The 23389-nt window shown below is 44.3% G+C and overlaps 1 protein-coding gene across 1 annotated transcript in view; it reads right to left on the bottom strand.

The window, feature by feature from the left end:
- Positions 1 to 12832: 12832 nt before the first annotated feature.
- Positions 12833 to 23389, bottom strand: part of LOC106148121 — a 56258-nt gene continuing 45701 nt past the window's right edge. Inside the window, exon 4 of the mRNA XM_013512427.1 lies at positions 12833 to 13680. Coding sequence (XP_013367881.1) covers positions 13301 to 13680 — 380 coding nt within the window. The 3' untranslated portion in view covers positions 12833 to 13300. The remainder of the gene's footprint in view (positions 13681 to 23389) is intronic.

Below are 23389 nucleotides of genomic sequence, written 5' to 3'. Positions count from 1 at the left end.
TGCACATAGATCACTGTGGTATGATGTTTTTAATTCTTCTGGGAAGACACCCAGAAGGGGAATAGCCGGGTAAATGGGACATGTAATCCTAGTTTGTAAAGGAATCTCCACCCTGATTTCCACAATGGTTGCACTAGTTTATGCTCCCACCAGTAGTGGAGAAATGTTCATTTTTCCCCACCAATTATTGATTGATTTCTTGATGATAGCCATTCTTTCTGAGGTGAGATGGAATCAGAGTGTTGTTTTAATTTGCATCTCTTGGATGACCAATGATATTGAACATTTTTTCATGTGTTTATTTGTCATTTGTCTTTCTTCATCTGAGAAGTGTATATTCATCTCAGATGCCCATTTTTGGATTAGGTCTTTGAGTTTAGGGGGATCTGATTCTTTTTAATTCTTTATATGTTCTAGATGATTCTTGCTTGTTAACTGGCTTCCTCTCTTTTTTCAGCCTTAGTGGCTGGAGGCCCTGAGCTGTCATCCACATCTCCCTACACTTTGGACATCTGCTTCGAGAACCACTCCAATTAAAAAGCAAGAAAATTCCCCAGTGGCTGTTTACCAGGTCCCCCATGGACTGTGAAGTGAACATTTGATACCTGACTGGGGGAAGGATAAGCTCACTTTAGTCATAGTTATGTTTTTAACAGGTCCCTGTGTGTTTATTTGTAGTGTTCCTAGTTGGTTGAACTTGAGTTTAAATACTTAACAGGAAATAAAGCCTTCCAGCCTGATATCCCACATTCATCCAGAGCCTCAGGATGGAAACTCAGACTGTACTTTCCAGGTTGGTTTACCGTCCCTATAAATAAGCATAATGTCTTTATTCATGAAGCACCCACTGCCTCCAAATAGCTGCAGCCTGAATTGATGTCCTTAATAAACATCTAAAGTGGCGGAAGCAGTCCTCTCAGCCCTGGAGGATTCTAGTGACCTCCGGGTGCCTTTGGCAATTGGTGACCTGGGGTGAATAAACATGTCCCCTAGCTGCATCATTAGGGCCACAGGAAGCTGCCAGATCACAGATTCTTGGGCACATGTAATTAGCCTGAGGAAGGCCATGGTATAGGTTCTTACGCTTCGCTTTAGGAATAGCCAGGAAGAAATGGCCCTAAATGGAGTAATTAAACTGAAGGATGGGAATATCTTAATGAAATCAATAGGCCTTTGTGTCAAGAGAAGCAGGAGAAAGGGGTCAAGGTTGTGAAAGGTCAGCATTGTGCTACTTCAGTGCTGGCTGGGGGGTGTCAGGCAGCTTCCACTTCTACTATGGAGGGAGGGTTACACTCAATAGGCACTCCCAGGAGAATATCCCCAGGATCGGTGCCACGGACATTGTACTGCCTGAGCCATACCTTCCAACTCGGTCTGCAGACCCAGCCCAAGTATAGCTGGGAATGAATAGCCTACTCTAACTCTACTGTCAGAATTAATTCTATTCCACCATCCTGTCTTGTGTTCCCGTGGTCTTGTTTCCAGACACAAGTGAGGACTCAGAGAAATAGCCTGGATTTCCAGAAATCTTTTGATTTACTGCTGCCAACCTCAAGCAAATGGGTCATTGGCCCTCACCATGATTATGTGTCAGTGCTACAGAAGACAAGGTGCCACGGTTCACTGCACCTGCCCAGCTCTCAGTTCACCTCAAACCACACTCCCCAGGAACTGGCTTGTTGTGCCTCGATAGTTACATATGTGGCACTGACTTCAATGACTAGTTTATGTTCCCCTTTATTTTGTTTTGTTTTCCACTTGGCTGTTAAATCCATGGCATTGCCTGCTCTGTCTTAACTTGGCCACCCTGGGAAATGCTGCAACCTATTTATGGGAGTAAACACAAAAACAAACCCAGGAAGGAGACATTCAGGGACACCTGAGACTGTTTAGCTTGTGCCTATGACTAAGGGGATGTGGCTCTTACCTGTCCGCCTTTGATGTGTGATGGAAAGCAGCCCTGGGCAGCTGTGCCAGTCACACAAGGACATCTCTCTAGGCCTGGGCCACCCTCCCTCACTGAACCCAGCAGACAGTGACAGTGGGAAAGGTACCCAAGATTCCTGCGGTGTGTCTGGCATCGTCTTGGGCAGGCAACTGAGCAGCTACCAGGTGGGGACAGTAGTCGATTGTCTGGCTGAAAACGAGCCTGCGGGATTGTGTGTCATAGGGAAGGATCTGCGTCTGATCTCCATCCACTGCGACCCAGGGCACCTGGAGCCCTGTCAGAGTCCTGCTCCCGGGTTTCCAGCTGAATGGCTCAACAATGTTTACATCCCTCATGCCGCGGGGTGGGTGCCTGAAAGCAGAGAGGGCCAGCCCTTGTTATCAGACCCCAGGCTGTGCGGGGCCCTTGCTTGTTGCAGGCAGGCTCTGAGCAGGTGTGCACCTCCAGACACACACTGACACACACCACCTACCACCCACACTTGACCACTGTCCTCCCAGGCATACAGCCGCTTACCTGGAGGTCTTTTATATCTGCCGATAGCGATCATAACAAAGATACGGTATTTCAAAATGACTGGATGAGTCCAGAGGTTCCCAACACATAGAAATGACAAATATGTGAGGAGCTGGAAATGCCATTTGCTTTGATTTGATCATTATACATTGTACATATGTGCTGAATAATCATATTGTACCCCATAACAGGTACAAATATTATGTGTTGGTTAGTTATAGCTTTGCACATGGTAAGCAAGTGCTCTACCAACAATCCTTTCTCCTGGCCTCTCACCATTATTTTTAAAGAAAAGAAAATCCCAGGGTGTCAGGTTTCTTGTCAAAGAACATAGATAGCTCATTTTAGAACACCAAGACCTCTATCGTAGGGCTGAAGCTATCTAGCTCAAAGACTGGGAGCATTTTCTTTGCTGAGGATATTCTTGAATTTTTAAGCAATCACCAGAGCCTGAATATCATGTCTGGAATGCACGAATAGAGCAGAAAATACTCAGCCTTGTGGATAGCAATTTTGTCCTTCACATGCCCATGAGTCCTGGTTTGGGGGTGCCATCTGAGGATCCCAGCAACACTTAGCCCCCTTCCCCACCCCTGCCTCTCTGGGACCACAACTGATGTTGCCAAATTAACTCTGAGTCCTAACAGATGCTTGGATTTTATAGCAGTTGTTCCTGGACCCTGGACAGCCACTGTCTCCTCTTTATTTTGCTCCTCAAATCCCAAGTTTTGATCTGTAACAAAATTTATTTGGCTCTGCATGTAATGCTCCAGGCTGTCCCTCTCCTCAGCCCACCCAGGCCCGCGCAGCTACCAGATGGATGGAAGCGCACCCAGGCCTGTGCTTCCTTGACCAAGCCAAAGCCCAGAGCAGTCTCCGTGCTTTCTGCTGGACTCGTCTTTCTCTTCCTCTTGCCCACTTAACTCTCTCTTCAGATAACAGAAGAGACCCTCCCAACTTTTGACCCTCAGGATGAGGACTAGGTCTGAGTTTGCTTTGCTCTCTCCCTGGCTTTACTCTCTTTGGCTGCTCTAGGTGACATCTCTCCTTCAACTGCCCCCACAACTTACCCCTTCTGTTTGGTCCTGGAGCCCTTTCCCAGTATAGCTGATTCTTCCTTTGGGCACGAAGGCCAAGTACCTCCACAGACCCTGTCAACACTCTGTGATTTGGTTTCCATGCATGAAGTGAACTGTACACGAAGAGACCAGGGAGCTAGGCACAACCTTAGCTCTCCAGGATCATAGTTCTACAGGTTCCACCGCATTAGAGTAAACCTGTCCACGTGCCTCACCACTCACTGAACACATTTACCAGGCACCATCATGACAGGTGGGCGACCAGCACGCTGTTAACTTAGGAGAGAGACGGTGGTCCACACCACGGTTTCTCTTGGTAACGGTCACCTGTTGCTCTGGAGTCATGATCCTCCCACCACCACCCTTGTCCTTGAGTAGCAGCGGGTGGAAAATTCGCTGAAGGCAATGGAGACAGCCCCTGGTTTTCTCTTCTCCCCTGCAAACATCATCATTCAACTTCTTTGGTTCCTGTTTCCCTAACTGCTTGTGAAGTCCTTGCTTTCTACCCATCCGTCCTGAAACATAGAAAGTGACAATTTGTAAGGGAAATTTACATGGAATGGTAGTGAGTTAAAAAAATGCAGAAAACGTCCCCATCCAGAGCCCGTGGTACAAACGTGCTCCCCTCTTTGCTGCGCTCCTCCGTCTCTCCTCCATCCTGCTTTGGAATTTACCTTCTCCCAAGTTCTCCGGAAACTTAGCCCAGACACAACCCACCCCTCTGTAAACTCACCCTCTGCCTCCCAGTGGGGTCCTTCCCATGGGCTATTTTGTACCTCTCTCTTTCCATTAAAAAAAAATGAAACACGAAGATGAGCTAGTTCCCATATTTCCTTCTAATACCTGCCCTTCTTCCTTATCCTTAACAGCATTCACCTGGAATTCGTTTTGTTTGTCTCTGAATTCCTTTTCCCCAGGAATCATAATGCTTTCTCCATCAAAGGTGATGTTCTGATAAATGTGCAAGCCTGTTCCGGAGCTCTCTCATGTTCCATGTTTGTCAATTTCTTCTCGGGGTCCCACTACTCTAATTACTCCGGCTCTGTAAAATGACTTCATGTCTGGGAGGGTGAGGGTGTCTTTGAAGATTGTGGTTAAGTTGATTTAGCTATCCAAATTCCTTTTTTGCTCCACATGAGTTTTACAAGCAATTTTCCAAGATGAATCAAACAAGTAAATTTTTTTTATTAAAATTACACTAAATGTACAGGTCTATTTTAGGGGAAGTGGAGTAGATGTCTACAGTGTGGAATTTTTCTATACATGAAGAGTAAATTTCTCTCCTCTCTCTCTCCCTCTCTCTCTCTCTCTCTCTCTCTCTCTCTCTCTCTCTCTCTCTGCTTCCCTACCCCTGCAGTGCGAGGGTTGGGCCCAGGGTTTCCACAGCCTGACCTCACACATACGGGATCAGAACTCTACCACTAAGCTACACCTCTAGCCTTGTTTTTCTCTTTTATGTCTTGTAATGTGTTATAAATATCTCCATAAAATGTGCACTCTTTTTAGGTTTATTTCTCTATGTCCTGTGTGTGTATGTATGTTTCCCAATGGGGACATGTTCAAGTGTTACATTTCTAGTTGCACATTTAAAGAAACATTACTGAGTTTTATCACTTTCTTCTGTATGCACATATCTTTCTTCACTATCTTATTAATTCTGCTGTTATCCAGTAATATTTTCTTGCTTTTTTAAATGTAGATAATATATAAGCTATAATTTTGTCCACTTTTCTAATTCTTATTCTTACTGTATTGCTTCAAAACTATGCTAAATAGTAGTCATAATAGGCGTTTTCACTGTTAAGTATAGTTCCACTAGTAAAATATCTGCAGGAGGCTCTGATAAGTATCTGTTATTATTGTTATGACATTTCTTTCTATGTTATATGCTTTCTCTATATAAGTTATACAGAGAAATTTACAGTATTTTCACATCTGTATTTATAAGTGAAATTATAATGTAAGTTTTCTTATGGATGGGTTTTTAATTTTGTTGAGTGGTTTTTTGGTATCTTTTGAGAGGTTCATGTAGTTTTTTTCCTTCAACGTATTAATGAGATGAATAATACACATACTATATTCTAATGGCATAGCTATCATTGCATTCCTGGGATAACCTAAATTGGTCATGACAAATTATTATTTTGGGATACTCCTGGGTTATAACTGGTAATATTTTCTGAAGTATTTTCACATCTGTATTCATAAGTGAAATTGGCCCACAATTCTACTTTTGTATAGACTATTCAGTTTTTATTTTAATTCAGATTTTACAAAATGCAATAAAAATATGATGACTGTTTAAATTTTTAAAATTTATTGCAATAAAAGACATACTGTCATTAATCCCCTTCAAAACACTCCTTCTTTTTTTTTCTTTGGTACCAGGACTCAAACTCAGGACCTTGCACTTGCCAGGCAGGCTCTTGTGCCACTGAGCTATATCTCCAGCCCAAAAACATTCCTTCTCAATTCAAACACACTGGTCACTCTCTGAAGCAGTTCTCGAAGCTTCTTTCATGTGTTTAGTTATGTATGTTGTTGTGGTCCCTTGGAAGCCCTGAATTCATTCAGAACATTTAATTTTCATGGTCGTCTTGACCTCAGGGAAGACCTAGAAGTCATACGGTTCCAGAGCTGGGGACTAAGGTAGGGATATACTGTTATGTTTTTAGGAGCTTTCCTTTTTACCAGATGGCAATTGGCTGCAGCATTCACATTTTTTTAAATCATAGCTCCTAAAGACACTAGGAAAGAGGACTTCCAGAACTGGTTCAGAAAGTGACAAGAACAATGGAATAAGTGTGTTCATATTTGACTCAAAAATAAACCACTTTTGTTACTTTCTACTGTCTAGAGAATGCTTCCTATTATCTAGAAAAACTTGTAAAAATAGAAATTACCTGCTCTTTGGTGGCTTAATAAAAATATACCTTAAAAAGTCAAAATGAAGTTGTGGGCTGCCATTTCACTTTCTTAATTACTATTAGTTTTTTTCAAATTTCCTATAACTTGTATCAGTTTGGGCAATCTATATTCTTTGTCATCCTTGCTTTTTCAAAAATTCTGACATAAGGTTGTTCGTAATATCTTTCTTCATTACAGACAATTCCTCAGTATCTATGGTTATTTCCCTTTGTAATATACAAATTTTGCTTTTGATACCTTCTTTTTTAATTGATTATTCTTATCAACGATTTTTAAAATTCCTATTTGTCTTTTCCAAGAACCTTTGGTTTCATGAATCATCTCTATTTTCCACCCTCACCATAGTTATTTACATTTTATTAATTACTTTCCCTTTCCTTATTTTGTCTAAGATCATGTTTTCTAGCCTTTCTTGCTTTTTGCTAACTATAGGTCTTCCTATAAGTATTATTTTGGCTGTAGTTCACAGTTTTTGATAGGTAGTAGTTTTGTTTTCGCTTTATTGGAAAATTATAATTCCATTATGATTTCCTAGTGTATGAATTATTTAAAAGTAGGACTTTTAGTTTTTAAAAATGGAATGCTTTTAGCTAACTGTATTTTTGTTGATCCTTAATGTTATTTTGTCATGAGAAGGGAATGTAGTGTGTATGATGTTGGTTATTTGGAATTTGTTGGGACTTTCTTTGTGGCCAAATGTGTGACCCATCTTCATAACTGCTCTATGTGGTTTTTGTTCGTTGGATGCAAGATTAGATCAAGTTTATGATTATATTACTACATCTTTTACACCCTTCCTTATTTTTTTGTCTAGCTGATCATTTAGTTTTCGAGTTATTGGCTAACATATATTAGAGTTGGCATTTGTTTACCATGTAGGTATAATGTTCATTTTATCAGTATTAAAGATACTTCTTTACCTCTTTTAACACTTTTGATTCAAACTTTACTTTATGTGACATTTATGTTTTTATTGTAGCTTTTCTTTTGTTCATATTTGTCCTTTTTATTAAAATTTTTTTCTTTATTAGCTTGGAGAAGTACTGTTAGTAATCTGGGTACTAGTTTTTTTTTTTTGTCAGATACATATCTTGTGACTGTTTAAAACTACTTTGTGGTTCATTTTCCTCAAAACATCTTTTGCTGAGCAGATATAAATTTTGATGACGTCTAACTTAGCAGTCTTGTCTTTTGTTATTGGGCTATTTAGTCTGAGAAAGCATTGCTTCCCCTCAAGTCCACAAAGATGATCTCAAAGTTTCATAGTCCATTTCAAGCTAGGTTTTTAAATGTATGGTGTAAGACAGAAATAATGGTTAATTTCTTTTCCTTATACAGATATTGTCAACAAAATTTCTCAGAAAATATTCAAGGAAAGGCTTGAATTTAAAAATGGGTTTATTTAAAAATGCAGAAGGAGAAAACAAAGAAGAAAGAGGAAGACAAAACTGTACAAATTGGAGAGTTGCAGCCCATGGTACAAAAGGAAAGTGCGTTCATTTTAAAGAGCAAAGGGTGAGGCCATCTTGCTAGAGAAAGTTCCTATTCAGATTCCTACACCAGTCCACTTAGGCAAATGAGGAATGTAAATGTACTCAGTCTGAATGGACTGATTTTATGTAAATGAAGGACACAATCACTCTCAGTCTTGATTGGCTGACACTGAATTGTGACTGTAGGTAGGATTTCACTGGTCATGTCTGGACAGTTAAGAGAAACCTTAGGGCTTTATCTTGTCAGCTGAGATAGGAGCAGTCCTCAGCAAGGACCAGGGTGCTTAGTGTGTGGTTTTCCCAGGAACATACAGTACTTGTGTGACCCCCACAACCAGGAAATGGCTTTTAGGCTCCATCTTGAATTTTAGGCCCAGTTAGCCATGTGAGAACCTTCTCAGAGAGTCTCCCTCCCCCCACCTTTTTTGTTTTAAATTGACAATATTCAGTTGTTTTAGCACTATTTGTTGAGAAAATTTTCTTTTCCTGTTGGATTGCTTTGGCATCTTTGTCAAAAATTAACTGACTAGATAAATGTGTGTCTACTTTGAATTGTATTCTGTTCCATTAATCTGTCTGTTGGTAGGTAAATGACATGATTACGGTTACTATACCTTTAAAAGAAAGTTTGGAATTCATGAACCTGAAATATATCTCTGTTTAGTTAGTTTTCCTTTAATTCCTTTAGCTTTAAAAAAATAGTTTTCAGTATGGAGTCTTACATGTCTTTTGTTAAATTTATTCTTAAATATGTTGGGTTTTCTGGTGATATTATAAATGAAATGATTTTCTGGTTCAGTACTGAGAACTGAATCCAGGGCCTTCATACTCAACTATATCCTCAGTCCTTTAAAAAATGTACTTATTTATTTATTTATTTATTTAAAGTTGTCCAGACTGGGCTTGAACTTATGATTCTAATTCCTCAGCCTCCCAGAGTTCTGGGACTGTGGGTATGTGCCACTGTGCCTGGTTTGTTATGATATTTTAATTTTATTTCAATTTTCAGTTGTGTGCTGTGACAGATTTTTGCATTAAGCTTTGACCTTGTGACCTTGCTAATATATTTCTTGTAGTTAGTTATAGTCTATATAAATGACCATGTTACCTGCATGACATTTCTATATTTTTTCTTTTATTCTAGCCATATTAGAATGTCTGAGCTCTCCAAAAAATTATGAATGAAATGAGCAAGTGACTTTTCCTCAGATTAGGGGAAAATATCTAGTTTTTCCTTACTAGGTATGATGTTACCAAAAGGTTTTTCATAGATGCTCTTTATCAGATTAGGGACGATCTCCTACACTGACATTGAGAGGTTTTCACTTTCATTACTCTTTTATTCTGCATTGATTGAGATAAATTTTTCCTTTTTTCCCCCTTTCGTTCTTAAGTATGTTGGATTAAACTGATTTTCCAGTGTTAAACTGTGATAACTCTATTTGGTCATGGAATGGTATCCTTTATTAGCAATGTTATCAAATTAATGATAATTACTACTATTTAATAGCAAATTAGTAATTTGCAATAGCAACTGTATTATTAGGATAAACTATGACTAAATTTTATCATTTAGTTTGAAATATCTTAAAAACTTCATTGTGATTTACTCTTTGACCCATAGATTTCTTCAAAGTATGTGATTTTTTTCCCTAGCTATCTTATTCTTATTGATTTCTAATTTGGCTCCATAGTGGTCAGGAACTTTCTCCCTTCTTTCTTCCCTCCTTTTCTTCAGTACTAAGGATTAAATGCAAACCTTTCACACTGAGCTAAATCTTAAGTACTTTCAAATTTTTAAGACAAGGGTCCGCTAAGCTGCCAAACCTGGGCTCAAACTTGTGATCCTCCTCCTGCCTCAGCCACCCAGAGTTCTGGGATTACAGGTGTGCACCACCATACCTGCTAGGAAACACTGTGTGTAATTTCAATCTTTCTAAGTTTATTTAGTTTCATTTTATGACCTAGCATGTAATCTATCTTGACGAGTGAACTATGTGAGCTTTAAAGGAATGAATAGCGTTTCCTCCATTTTGGGCTATCATGCTAAAAATGTCAATTAGATCAGCATGGCTGATGGTGTTATTCAGCTCACCTCCTTGCGGTTTTGGTCTAGTTTTTCTAACTATTCCTGAGAGAGCGGGATGAGATGAGGTCATGAGGGTGGGTTCCCTATGATGACATTAGTGGAAGAAAAGAAAGAAGGAGGAGGAGGAAAAAAAGAGGAAAGCAGGACGAAAGAGAAGGAGGAGGAGGAGAAGGAAGGGAGGAGAAGTAGAGAGGAAGAGCAGGAAGGGGAAAAGGAAGAGGAAGAGGAGGGACAGGAGGAGGAGGGCAGGAGGAAGAGGAGCAGTGAGCCTAGGTAATATGCGTGTGCTGCCTTGCTGCGAGATGCCCTCCACCATGTCTTGAGGCAATGAAGAGCTCTTCGCCTGATGCCAGTGCCCTGCTGTTGTACTTCCCAGGCTTTGGAGTGAGCTGCATTCCCCTTCTAAAAATGGTTTCTTTGGGTGATGATCAAATGGCCGTTCTGTTCTGTCATGTCAAAGGTGCCTGGCCAGGAGGGAGACTGGACCCGAAAGCCAGCCCATGACCCACTTGCCACTCTGTACCGAGGGGCAGCTACTGCCCAGAAAGATGGCTTCTGTCATCCCCTCAAAGGTGCTGGTGGGATCTCAGGCTCGGAAGAATCTGTTTTCCCTAAGAAGCTGCAGGGCATGCAGTATGCGGCCCCTCCTTCGGACGCCAGAGCTGCTGCAGGGGGTGCTGCAGGGCCCAGAGCTGGCTGGAACAGCCTCCCTGCCCCAGGGCCTTGCCTTCCTCCCTCCCCGAGGGCTCACTGTGGGGCTGTGGAGCCTGGCAGAAATGGCTCTGGAGATTCTCAGCAGGAAAAGCAGGAGAGGGAGATTCCAGAAGTTGGTGGGGAACTGCCAGGGGAGATCCCTGGAGTGAGTGACGCCTCCCTAGCAAACTGGAACCTCCTCCAGTGAGGGCAAGGATGGGGATCCCAGATTGAGACAGGAGGACAAAAAGAAAAGCGATCAAGACATCCTCGTGCTTCTTACTGTTGCCCCGGATGCATAGCACTCCTCACGTACCCACCACGAGGGGCTGGGTGTGCCTGGTCCCACTTGGCTGAGGAGTAAGCCGAGGCACACTGATCTGAGGCCGCTTGACCCCAACCAGACCACAGGTCAGGCGCAGGGCTAAACATTAAACCCTGGCCTGCCTGCTCCCCACACAGCCCTGCCCCTGTGGGTAGGCTCCACTCTCCCGGCTTCACCCGAATTTGTGTTGGGGGAAACTGGAGCCTGGGCAGGCTCTTTGGTCTTGGCTCTCGCCTTCCCAGAGTGGGTGTGGGGAAGCCAGCAGGTGTGGTGGTGGGAGGGACTGGAGCCCATGCTCGCTGTACCTGGGGAAATCTGTTATGGCAACAGAGAGGGCACACAACTTCTACATGGAGAAGAAAGCCGCAGAGGGTTTCTATGGAAAAGTCGTGTTGTCAGTCTTGATTGCCAAATGAGGATTTAGCAACAGCATAGGGGGAAGCTGAGCAGCTGGCACATTGAGCAAATTCAAATAGCACAAACATTCAAGTAGCGCAAGAGGGGCTGAGGCAGGGAGACCACAACAGCAGCCTGCAGGTACCCACGAGGCGCTGCAGCTCTGCGGCAATCAGAGCCCCCCAGTAAAAGTTACAAAGCAAATACATCTGTGTGCGTGGCCAGTACCCCTTGCTTGTTGTGCTTGGACTCGTCTGGGAGGACAGCATGTCTCTGAGTTTCAGGATTCTTCTGTGCAGCTAGGATTGAGAATCCTGCCCTCTGGGATCACACTGCCCATGACGGACCTGCTGCAGCCCCTTTCCCCGGAAGTCCTCTGCTTAGCGGTGGCAGCAGTTCATGGGGGGTGATGCCACCAACCACCCTGGATCAAGAGAGGAGCGATCTGTGAGGCTCCTTCCTGGAGTTAACTTCCAGAAGGGTCAGATGAAGAGGACAAGATGGCACTTGGGCAGTGACACGCCTACTTCCCAGACCTAAAGGCTGGGGTATCAGCTGGATAGAGCTGCTGGAACAAAATGCCATAGCCGGGACAGCTTGAACAACAAAGATCTGTTTTCTCATAATTCTAGAAGCTGGAAATGTAAAATCAAGGTGTGGGCAAAGTTGGTTTCTTCTGAGGTCTCTCTCCTTGGTTTGCAGACAGCTGCTTCCTACCTGTGTCTCCGTATGGTCCTTCTTCTGGGTGTGTCTACATCCTGATCTCTTCTCAGGAGGAACCCAGTCAGGCAGACCAATTCTAATGGCCCTATTTTGACTTCATTACCTCCTTTAAGGCCAGTCTCCCAACATCATCAAATTCTGAGGTACTGGGGCTTAGGGATTTGAAAAGGGGTCTCACCAAGTCACTAAATTGCTCAGGCTGGGCTTGAACTTGCAGTTCTCCTGCCTCAGCTTCCCAGAGTGCTAGGACTATAGTTATTTATCACCATGCCCAGCTATTTATGTTTCTTAGCTAAAATAAACTTGATCCCATTATATGGGCTGGTATGACCAGAAACTGACAGGAAAGTGAAAACATGTAACTCTCTGGATTGTGAAGAAAGAGGCTGGGGACAGTCATGCTGCCACATGTGGCTGTAGACGCCCATTTCAGTTTCCTGGAAAGTAGATGTGCTGATCAGTTTTCTGTCACTGTATGGCAAAACAAGATAGATCCATCAGTTTTCTGTCACTGTACAGCAAAACAAGATAGATCCATCATTTCCTATGTTGGGGAAGGAAGTGACTTGATCTGACAAAATCAAGTAAATGAAGGAAAAGGTTTATTTCAGCTCACAGTTCAGTCTATGGTTGTCTGGTTGTTTAGCCCTGTAGCTTTGGGCCTGAGGCAGCCCATGGTGATGGGAGCACATGATAGTAGAGGCTTTTTCACCTCATGGAAGCCAGGCAGCAAAAGACAGAGAAGAAACTCAGGGTCCCAATATTCTTTTCAAGGCCATGCCCCCAATGACCTAACCTACTCCCTCTAGGCCCCACCCCCTAAGGGTTTGACCACCTCCCAATAGCACCACAAGCTGGTGAACATGCCTTCAGAGCCAGGTCTTTGGAGAGCACTCCAGATCCAAACTGCAGCAGCAGGAGGACGTTTAAGGACATTACTTAGAGTTCCCAAGAATCAGTCTGTGTTTACCTAGGGAGGACTAAGGTGCAGGCATGCAGGGCTAAGGGGACCACTGAGGATCACCCTGAGCTCTCTTTCATTTTAGCAAGCTAAATGAAGTTCTGGGGCGTGGATTTGAAATCATCATCAAGCCCCAAGGTAATTGCCTTTTACCCAGTGCCTGTGTAGCATGGGGGATTGCAAACTTGGTCCCCACAGGGCCCTGCTGGGAACACAGCCACGGCTGTCAGGACTGGGCTTTCGATGAGTGGCCAGCCTTGTCCACAAGGAGAAAGCTGGCTGATAAACGCCACCATGGAAGCATGCCCCAGCCAGGCGGCTTGCAGCACGCAGGGCAGCTGCCTTCTTGCGGGTGTGAGGAAGGCTGTGAGGAGGAAGGGATGCTGGAGCAGAGCCAGGAAATGTGATGAAGATTGCCAGGCAGCCTTGGAAGGAGAGGAGAGCTGCAGAGGTCCAGACTGTGTGCTGTTTTCTGGGAACGGCAGGCAATCTTCCTGTGGGGCGAGGCTGGGGACCCCAGGAATGCAGGCTGTTGGGAGGAGAATGACTAGGATGAACAAAAGGCCCATTCCCTTCCCTTATCCTTTACCCCCCTGAGGTCTCCTGAGGTGGTGTCCCTAGCCTCTGGGGGAGGAGTGTCCACTTTGTGCTAGGGTCTGAGAAGCATAGACTAGAGAGTGACCACAAAAATTGTCTGAATGAACCCCATCCAGTGAAGAATCCCCCTTCTTCCATAGAACTGACTTTGTCCACACCCCCTCCCACCCTTCCCTAAAATTGGCTAGGGCCCTGGTGCCCCCCTTCCTATGGGCTTGGGGGGACTCTTGGGCTTTTCCCAGCGTAAGAGTGGAAGAATGAGCTGCCAGATGTTGCCTGGAATCGGAACTCTGAGCACTCGAGCCAGGAGGGAAGGAAGGAATGCAGATGAGTTTCCTTTGGACAGCTGTGACTACACTCTATAAAAAAGTGTCAGATTCAATCACCCAGGTTCGGGGCTGTTGACACCAAACATCTGGATCTCTGGACAGGCCCGTAAGACGCCAAGATGTTGCACTTCCCACCTGGAAGCCTGCCGTCATCCAAGCCTGCCTGACTCTGGAGAGGAGAGGGCGAGCACCTGGCCAGGCCCAGCCCACTTCCTCCTCCCAGGGCCCCGGCCTTGCTCCCTGTGGACAGACGCGCATGTTCCCAGGGCCCCTGGTGGGGGCTGGGAGGAGGCAAGTCCCGCCCAGCCCGTGCTGGCCTCTCTGGGCTCTGGTAACCTGCGCCACGTTCAGGAACTGAGAGCTGCAGGCCGCTCTCTGGATCACCTAAGGCACAGTGTCCTTGACTGTCTCGTGGACCTTGCAGCAGGCGGTGATGGACAAAAGCAGATTGGCCTTGGCCTTGAGAAGTGGCAGCAAAGCTCCTTGGGCTTTGCTTATGGAGGCAGAAGCCCACTTACATCTATTGGCGCCTCTCACCAAGGATAAGCCATGTGGCTAATTCCAAGGGTATGAATGCCTAACTGTGGTGTTGTGTGGTGTGGTGTGCTGTGTGTGTGTGTGTGTGTGTGTGTGTGTGTGTGTGTGTGTGTGTGGACTTTAAGAAGCAGCAAAACAATACTGCCAACCTCCCCAATACTGTTTGGTAATAAAATGACATGATTAGAGGCCCTCATGTTCATCACTTTGGGGTGTAAGATGTTTCTGATTGTGTAGACAAGGTGACAAAGAAAGGTCAACAGCTCTTGTGAGAATTAAGACCCCTCCTTCCCTGGCTGGCGTCAAAGGCACCAGTGAGATGGGAATGTAATTCTTGGAGGAAGATCAGAATAATAGAGCTGTATTTCATTCCTTAGTTGCTTAAACACGGAGTTAGTTACCATCCTGGGACCCAGCAGTTCTACCGTGGGGATGTACCCAAGAGAAATGAGAACATTTGTCCACACAGAGGCTTCTGCAAGAGCACTCATGGTCACATCATTCATAAAAGTGAACACAACCATGAGCAGATGAATGAAAGCATACAATGTGGTATATTCCTACAGTGGAATATTATTTGGCAATTAAAAGGAATGAGGCACTGATACATACTACAACAGCATTATGATAAGAGAAAGAAGCCAGACACAAAAGAATAAATATTGTATGATTTCATTTATATGCAGTGTCTAGAACTAACAAATGCCTGGGGGTAAAGTAGATTCATGATTCCCTATGTTGGGGAGGGAAGTGACCGCTTGCAAGTATGAAGTCTGTGTAGTGCTGAGAATACTGTGAAGTTGAGTTGGTAAAGGACAAACAACTTTGCAACTATACTAAAAACCACTGGCTCGCACTCTAAATGTGTCAGGTCTACAGCATATGAATTATATCACAATAAAACTGATTTTTAAAAAGACAAATAAAAAGCTGAAATTTCAGTAAATTCCAAGGTTTAATCTTCCTCAGCGTGCAGCTGGTTATCCATCCAATCGTCACACACAACGGAGAGGTTTTAGCGGGTTTAATAATTGACTTAAAGTTCATCAGTTGTCAACCGGATATGTGGAATTACGGCAAAACAAGATTGATCCTATTGCCTACCCCAAAGGAGATGTTAATATAAAAGGATGATACTGGACTTCCCAGGCTGAAATACATTCCTGTGAGGAAGGAGTGGATGTTGGTTACCCTGAAGTCTAGGATTTGGACCCATAGAGTAGCAGATGATGGTTGTCATGTTGAGTGGCCTGGGCAAATGACTCGGCCTCTCTGGCTTACAGTTTCTTCCTTCACATAAGGGAGATAAAAATAGTCCCTATTTCTCAGGGTTACCGCGAGGATTAAATAAGTAAAATCTATCAAGACTGGAAACAGTGCCCAGCACATTGCATGGTGTCTTGCTATTATTTGATTTCTGCTTCAAGGCCTCGGGAATTTATTTCTACTGCCTGTTATCTTTTCCTTTCGAGTGTCTCACTGTCTCACCTCTATCAGGTTGTCTATCATGGGACACGATGCCTTATGTGACCACCCTCGCCAAAAGGACATCTGCGTTTCCACCGCCCGGCTTTGTTTTTCTTTCTGGTCTCCTACTGGTGGGAGTTGCTACAGCTATATTGGTTTGTTTGCCATCTTGCTTCTTCCCAAGCATGCGCACTGTCCACGGAGCCTTGCTGGGCTGGAGGCCTTGGTGGCAGGGATGAATAAAGCAGTGAGTAGACCTGCGGTGAGCGTGGGCCGTGTCCCAGATTCTCCTTGCCCTGGTAAGGCTTCAGAGGCTGGAGCTGAAGAGTTAGAGGGTGCTTTGTCAAGTGTGTGTCCAGGCAGCTCTGAGTCCCTGCAATTCTAGAGGTCCACAGGCCACAGCTCCAAGCCAGAAAAGCACTTTTCTTTTTGGAGAGAGATACAGCTGACTTCACCTTAGGAAACGGATCCTTCCAGTTCTGAGAAGCCACCACCTGTGGCCACATCAGCGAATGCAAGTCCTGCTTCTGACGGAGCAGCAGAACACCCCCAGGCTTTGGCCCACTTTGCAGGCAGGAAGGAGCAGAGGGACAGCAGGCATGGGTGGATCTAGCAGAGCTTGTCGTTGGGTCTCCTCCTTCACGTCCAGACCATGGGCCACTGAACCGCAAGAGAATCAGAAAGCCAAATATACTTTTGCTGGCCTTTCCAATATCCCAGTCAAGATTAGAATGGGATTTAAAAATATAAAAGCTATCAGCAGTGATGAAAACTAGAAAACTAATTGAATTGGTGCCTAGCAGCACCTGTCACGGTAGACGTCACAGCCAGGGGCCCTTGGCTGCCGGTGGGTGTAGAAACGCCCTGGTTGGGGCTGGGGATTTAGCTCAGTGGCAAAATCGCCTGCCTGGCATGCGTAAGGTCATGAGTTCGGTTCCCGGTACCGGAGAAAAACCCAAAAAAAAAAAAAAAAAAAAAAGAAACGCCCTGGTCAGTTACAAACATGAGTGCCATTAAACAGGCCAGGTTTATAAAAAGTCACCCCTACTGGTTTTCACACTGAACTCCCTCACAGTTGCTGGTCAAGCTACAAGCAAAGCCTGAGTCTGCTCATGAAATCAGCAAATGACCCAGCCCAGGGGACACTCAGGGGAGGTCAAGGTCATATCTTCTGTTTAACAAACAAGCCAGCAAAAATATCCTGCTCCAGAATGAAAACAGAAATGCCATCGTTTGCTATCACAGAGCACTTGGGACATCCAGAGAATGATAAAGAAAAAACATCAAGTCCCTGAGCCAACCGTCCAGAGATAAACGCTACTACCATTTTGTCTGCCTCCTCGGACTCCCTTCTTCAGCCCCTAGCAGCATTTGGGGTCCTGGTCTGTTCTCTGGATTTTATGGCCTGCCTTTTGCCCTGAATGCATCTATGAACACTTTTTGTGCGCAACGTATTTTGAATCTTTAGAAGCCAGTTCCAGGGCTGAAACATCCAGAGAAGCCACTCCTCCGTCCTCTGTCCATCCTCCCAAGTGTGCGCCAATTGTGACTTCCAGAGCTGGGTGCGGGAGTTGTGTGTTTCTTAAATTACGCTGACTTAAGAGCCACGTGGGAAACAAGTGATTCTCCAAATGGGCTTTTTATATGTCTTGTGTGGCCAAGCGAGCCTCCAGCTCTCGGGAGAGGAAGTACACAAAGTTTGCTTCTTGGAGCGACCAGGAGGTTTCAAGTTGTTTTTGTTTTTTTTTTAATTCAATTAGCTTGAAGCAGGGTTACCAGCTGCATGGTTTGTGAGTCACTTGAATCTCCAGCTCTAATTAAGCTATATATTTTAGGGAATGGACATCTTACAGTTTGGTGGTTTTATTACTATTACTTACTTTCAGATCTGGTCCTGGAAAAAATACTGATTCTTTTTCCCTACAGAAAGCATTACATTTTGATGCTGGTAAACAATGTGAAACATTATTTCCCAAATTTGGGAGACAACAAGTAAAATTAAAAGACAAAGAAAAGAGTGTATAGCGCTATCAAGATTGGGTGAAGAGAGGGACGGAAGTGTGTAAACCGTTCACACCCCTCAAACTGGACTTGACAAAGCTAGTGTGGTCTCTGAAGCTTACATGGGTCCCCCAGTCTGACCACATGGCAAAATACAGTCTGCTGTCTCAATGTGTGGGTTCCATACCCACAAACTCAACCAACCAAGGATGGAAGGTATTTGAAGAAGAAAATGGTTTGGACTAAACATGTACAGATATTTTTCTTGTCATTACTCTCTAAACAATTCAGTGTAATAACAGTTTATATAGTATCACATTACATTAGGCATTCTAAGTCCTCCAGACATGATTTAAAGTGCACTAGAGGGTATGTGTGAGTTCGATGCAAACACTGTGCCCTGTTACATAAGGGACCAAAGCATCCTCAGTGCTTTGTATCCACAGGGCTTCCTGAAACAATTCCCCTATGGAGGGACAACTGGCTTTAAATTATAAGTACCCGGAATGCTGGGGTAATATGATGGCCATAGGTATTGAGCGCACTTTCCCCTGTTTATTCAGCCCATGTTGGCAAACGGGAGCATACAACTATTTTGAACACTTTCCACATCTAAAGCAGTAGGAGTCAGTCATTCACTCCTGGAACTGCACATCAGCGGTGTGCTGGTTGGTGGTTAACAGCCAGCACTCCCAGGAAAAAGTACAGACTTGGGTGGGGAAATCCCTGATCCACAGCACTTGCCAACGTCTCTGGTGTAAGCAGTCCCACAAGCTTGACAGCCCTGACCGTGGAGCTGAGATGTGCAGTGTTATATGGTACCCACTTTGTGGTCTTCCCATCGTATAAACACCATACAAGTTGTAAATAAACTCAATGCTTGAATAATTAGGAAGCAATAGATTGGATGAGTTTTGAGTATTACCTTTATTTTCAATACAGTTTACTTCATCATAAGCTTATAATTCAATTATTTCGTAAAATCTGTGCTTAACAGGCAGCTTGTAAAAATTTTTGCAACTTTAAAAGCATTCTCTCATAATCAGGAATGAGCCAGCCTTAGGACACTGATGTCTTACAGGGCAAGAAGGGTGGAGTAGAAAAACACTTCTCATGTGGTTAAAGTATAGGAAGAACCCATGTGCCAGGCATAGTGGTACATGCCTGTAATCCCAGCACTCAGGAGGCTGAGGCAGGAGGATCGTTGCAAGTTTGAGACCAGCCTGGGCTACAAAGTGAGCTCAAGGTCAGCCTGAACTGCATAGTGAGACCTTATCTCAAAAAGACAAAATAAAATAAAATAAAATAAAAGAACCCATGTGACTGTTAAAGCCTGTCCCTACTGCTGTCCTCAGCCTCCCGGCCCCTGCTCGTCCTGGGACCTTGTTTTCTGGTTACTTGACTGACAGAGACTGGGGACACTTGCTGGTTGCAAGGTATGGCTAGGACTGAAATCGATCTCTTTGCCTCAGATCTGCCTAACACCCCCCTAACACACACACACACACACACACACACACCTCTTAAACTGACTGGGCACTCTTGGTGTAAAAGCCTGGTTAGTGAGGCCCGACCTTCCTCCTGCTTTCTACTATCTACATGCGCCTGTCCCATCCATCTCTGCCTCTACCTCTGTTTCTGTCTCTGTCTCTGTCTCTTTCTCTCTTTGTCTCGCTCACAAAGTCCCAGACAATAAGCCAGGTTAGCCATTACATGTCTTTCTTAAAAGTCATTTGTGGGGAGGGGTGTGAAGAACTTCAGAAAATGCCTCAAACCCTTGGAAAAGCGGGCAATGACAGGAATCAGGGCCCGCAGCCTCCAGCTTGGTCCTCATACGCTCTGTCCTCGGCTATGCTGGCCTAGTTGCCTGAGTGCCACCTGCTGCGATGTGGGTTTGGAGTGTCCTCCTAAGGCCCATGTGGCAAAATCTTGGTCCCCAGCTTGCTATCATTGGGAGGTGGAGTGTATCATCCCTGAGAAAAACTAACGACCCTGAAACAGCCCTTTCTGTTCCCAAGACCGGTAAAGCCAAGTGGGCATTCTCAACAGACAGGGACCAGAATGTCCAGATAAGCGTTATCTAAAGATTTCTGGGAACTGGGCAAACGAGTATCATCGGTAGGAGCTGCCTCCCTGTCTGTCTGCTAAGTCAGCCGCCCGTTGGAATGCTGGTCATGCAGTGGAACAAAGAGAGCTAGTGATATCACTGCTCTGCAGTCTAATCTGTGGCTCTCCTCCCTAAACTAGAGGGCTGCATCCAAGCAGTTCTCCTAACTTGCTGCCTCCAAACTTGGTGGGTGTTGGGATTGACTAGTACGTGTCTCACGGATTTTTGTTAGGTGGTGCTGTTGACACTTCATGTGCCTTTGTGAGATTTGGGAGGAGGGCTTTAACCTGAATGCACCTTCCATAGGGTTGTGACTTCCACAGGGACTGTGGACTGAGCACACCTCCTGTGATACTTGGCTGGGAAGTACGGATGGATCCATACACACTTCTTGTGGACACGCCTCACTCATTAATCAGCTACAGTTAACACCTTGCTTCCCTGTTAATGCTAGTTAGTTAGCTTTCCTAAGAGTTACCGTTCATGAAAGCCATCTCCAGCTATTTTCTTCAGTCTTTTGGGAGCCTACTCCACTGCCTGGCCCAGCACACTTGAGCAATATAATCAGCGAGCCAATCAGAAGGCTGGGAAAACTCCCCTGAGTGCTGAGATAGGGAGTTCAGAAGAGAATAAAAGCTGGGGGAGAAACCCTGGGATGGTCATCCACCTCCATGCAGGGAGGGTGACAGCTATCATGGATGTTTGGGAGCCACTGCACGAGTATAGAGATGCCCTGAACATGCCCGAGATTAGCAGAAATATTGTTTGTTAGTGAGCAGTGTGTTCTAAAGCAAAAGAAAGATCTGTGTAAAACTAAGAGACATGGGATGGCCACTCCTGATGGATGCAGTGGCACAGGCTGAGCTCCAAGGTAAAGCCCAGACAATAAGCCAGGTTAGTACAGGACGAAGAGGAGTAGGATGAACTTGTTAAAGTGCCAGTGCTGGGTGTGGACACCACCAGAAATATGAGGACAGAGGAGGCGAGTCCAGGCCACCAGACTGAGCTCAAGCTGGGGCCTGAACTCAAGCTGATATGGACAGTAAGTCAGGCAGCAAATCTGGATATCAGGTGGAAAAGGTGGTTCTTGGGTTGTACACGGCCTGCACTGGGTCCTGGTAGCGCGGCAAGCCTGGGTGATTTCTGCCTCTGGATGCCAAAGGGGACGAAATAAGCTTTCCTGTAGCCTGAGAGGAGTTAAAGAGAGCCCATTGGCACCCATCTTGGCTGACTAGTAAACTTGCTTTTGAATTCTGTGGTTTAAATTGATATTTTTGTTTAGTTGATATTCCTAAAACATGTTTAGAGAAGAGCTTTGGGATAGTTTTTACATTGCATTTGCAAGGTTAATTTGCTCTTTTGTTGCTTTCTGCTTGTGCTAAGATAATTTTGTCATTGAAGGTCATGCAAAGGCTTGAAGGTTTGCCGGCCCTCACTGAAATATAGTATCTATGAGACCAAGAAAAAATATGACAGAAACCTTTTAAAACCCAAGTGGCTGCAAGCATACAACAGAGAAGAACTGAGGGAATGTGTGTGTGAGAGAGAGAGAGACAGACAGACAGAGACAGAGAGGGAGAGAGACATAGAGAGAGTTATGTTTGAAGAAGGGTTTTGTACAGTAAATGAGACTTCACCCTAAGATAAAGTGACTAGATGGTCTCAAAAAAGATAAAAGTAAAAAGGTTACATTAAGAAAAATGGCCATGAAAGATGAAACATATGAAAGGAAATTTGTATGTGTGATCAAGTTGATTATAATTAAAGATTAAAATCAAACTTTTGGGCACTGATATGAAAGTAGAATCTAATTCTCTATGCTTAACATTGATCTGGTCTTGGGAAAACTTGTAAGAACTTGCTTAGGAGCCAAAGATTTTGTGATTTTTTTCATGTTCATGTTTTGCTTGGGGGGAATCTGCCATAGAGAGAACCTTGCTATCATGCTATCTGGTCTATGTCTTTTTGCTGTGACTAAATAAGTTTATCTGTCCATCAATTAACAAGTAAGTCTAAAGCTACCCTTTGAATTTTTTAGTGATAATACCCTGCTTGGGAATGTGCAGGTTACTTTTCTCTCATTGCTGAGACAAAATACCTGACACCCAGAATTAAGGAAGGGAAGGTTTATTTAGTTCATAGTTTGTGGAGGTTTCAGTCCATACTTTGTTGGCTCCCAGGCAGAGTGGGACATGGTAGAGGGCAACCATTCATGGCCACGGAAAACAGCAAAGGTGACAAAAGCAAAAGGGAGGAGCATCGGGGAGCAAGCCTCTTTCCCTCCCTTATACTGTACACAGGCTCCCCACCCTGGGGTGGGTGTAGCACTCACACCCATAATCCCAACACTGGACCTCAGATTAATCATACACTCTAGAAGCCCACCCCATGACTGAGTGAGGCTTTGGGTGGGACATCCAGACACAAACCGTAACACAGTCCAATGATAAAAAAGACTGGGCATTAGTCATCTAAGGAGTATCTGAAACAAGACAGCTATTGACCCTGCTATAATGTTGTCAGTCATGGCTGTCATTTTAAAATGCTATATAAGTCGCTTAATTATCTTGTCAATTGCTAAACTCACCAGAATTCTAACCGTAGCAGTTCTAAGTCTTTTGTCATCCACATTCTGATTCTGCTCTGAAGCATTTGCAATCAGACCCATGGAAAAGACCTGAACAAGTGCTACATACAAATTCACTCTTCCTTTGACTATCTTTGGTAAAAACTGGTAAACTTAGCTTGAGAACTACTCCTTTTAAGTCTTGTTGTTGCTCAAATGTGGCTAAAAGGATTATGGCATTGACTCTCAACCATGAATCCCTTGTTCTCCAACAGGGACCGGATAAGACCAACAACTGCATAAGCATTCTGGCAATGAGGGACAAATAAAAATGTGACTACAGGGTGATTCATTAGCTGTGCTTTCAAAGATAATCTCATAAAGATGTGAGGGGATATAAGGGAGTGAATCAGAGCTTTCAAATCAAGATGGAGTCACGTTTGTCAGCCCTACCAAAAATTAAAGCCAGGAGGTCATGGAGGAATGGCTCTTTTACATGCATACCTGATGATAACTGTTGCAAAAGGTTCTTCTGAGACCCCAAGTTTGTCTTGAGTCAATTTGAGCCCAGTTTAACAGAACTGCCATTGGAAGATTCAGGTCTTGAGATGCTCACACTGAAAACAATTTTATG

This window comes from Chinchilla lanigera, unplaced genomic scaffold (assembly GCF_000276665.1).
Source record: "Chinchilla lanigera isolate Chin_1 unplaced genomic scaffold, ChiLan1.0 scaffold00015, whole genome shotgun sequence".
NCBI classification, from domain to species: Eukaryota; Metazoa; Chordata; class Mammalia; order Rodentia; family Chinchillidae; genus Chinchilla; species Chinchilla lanigera.
Note: the sequence above shows the minus strand (reverse complement) of the source record. Positions and strands in the feature narration are given on the sequence as shown.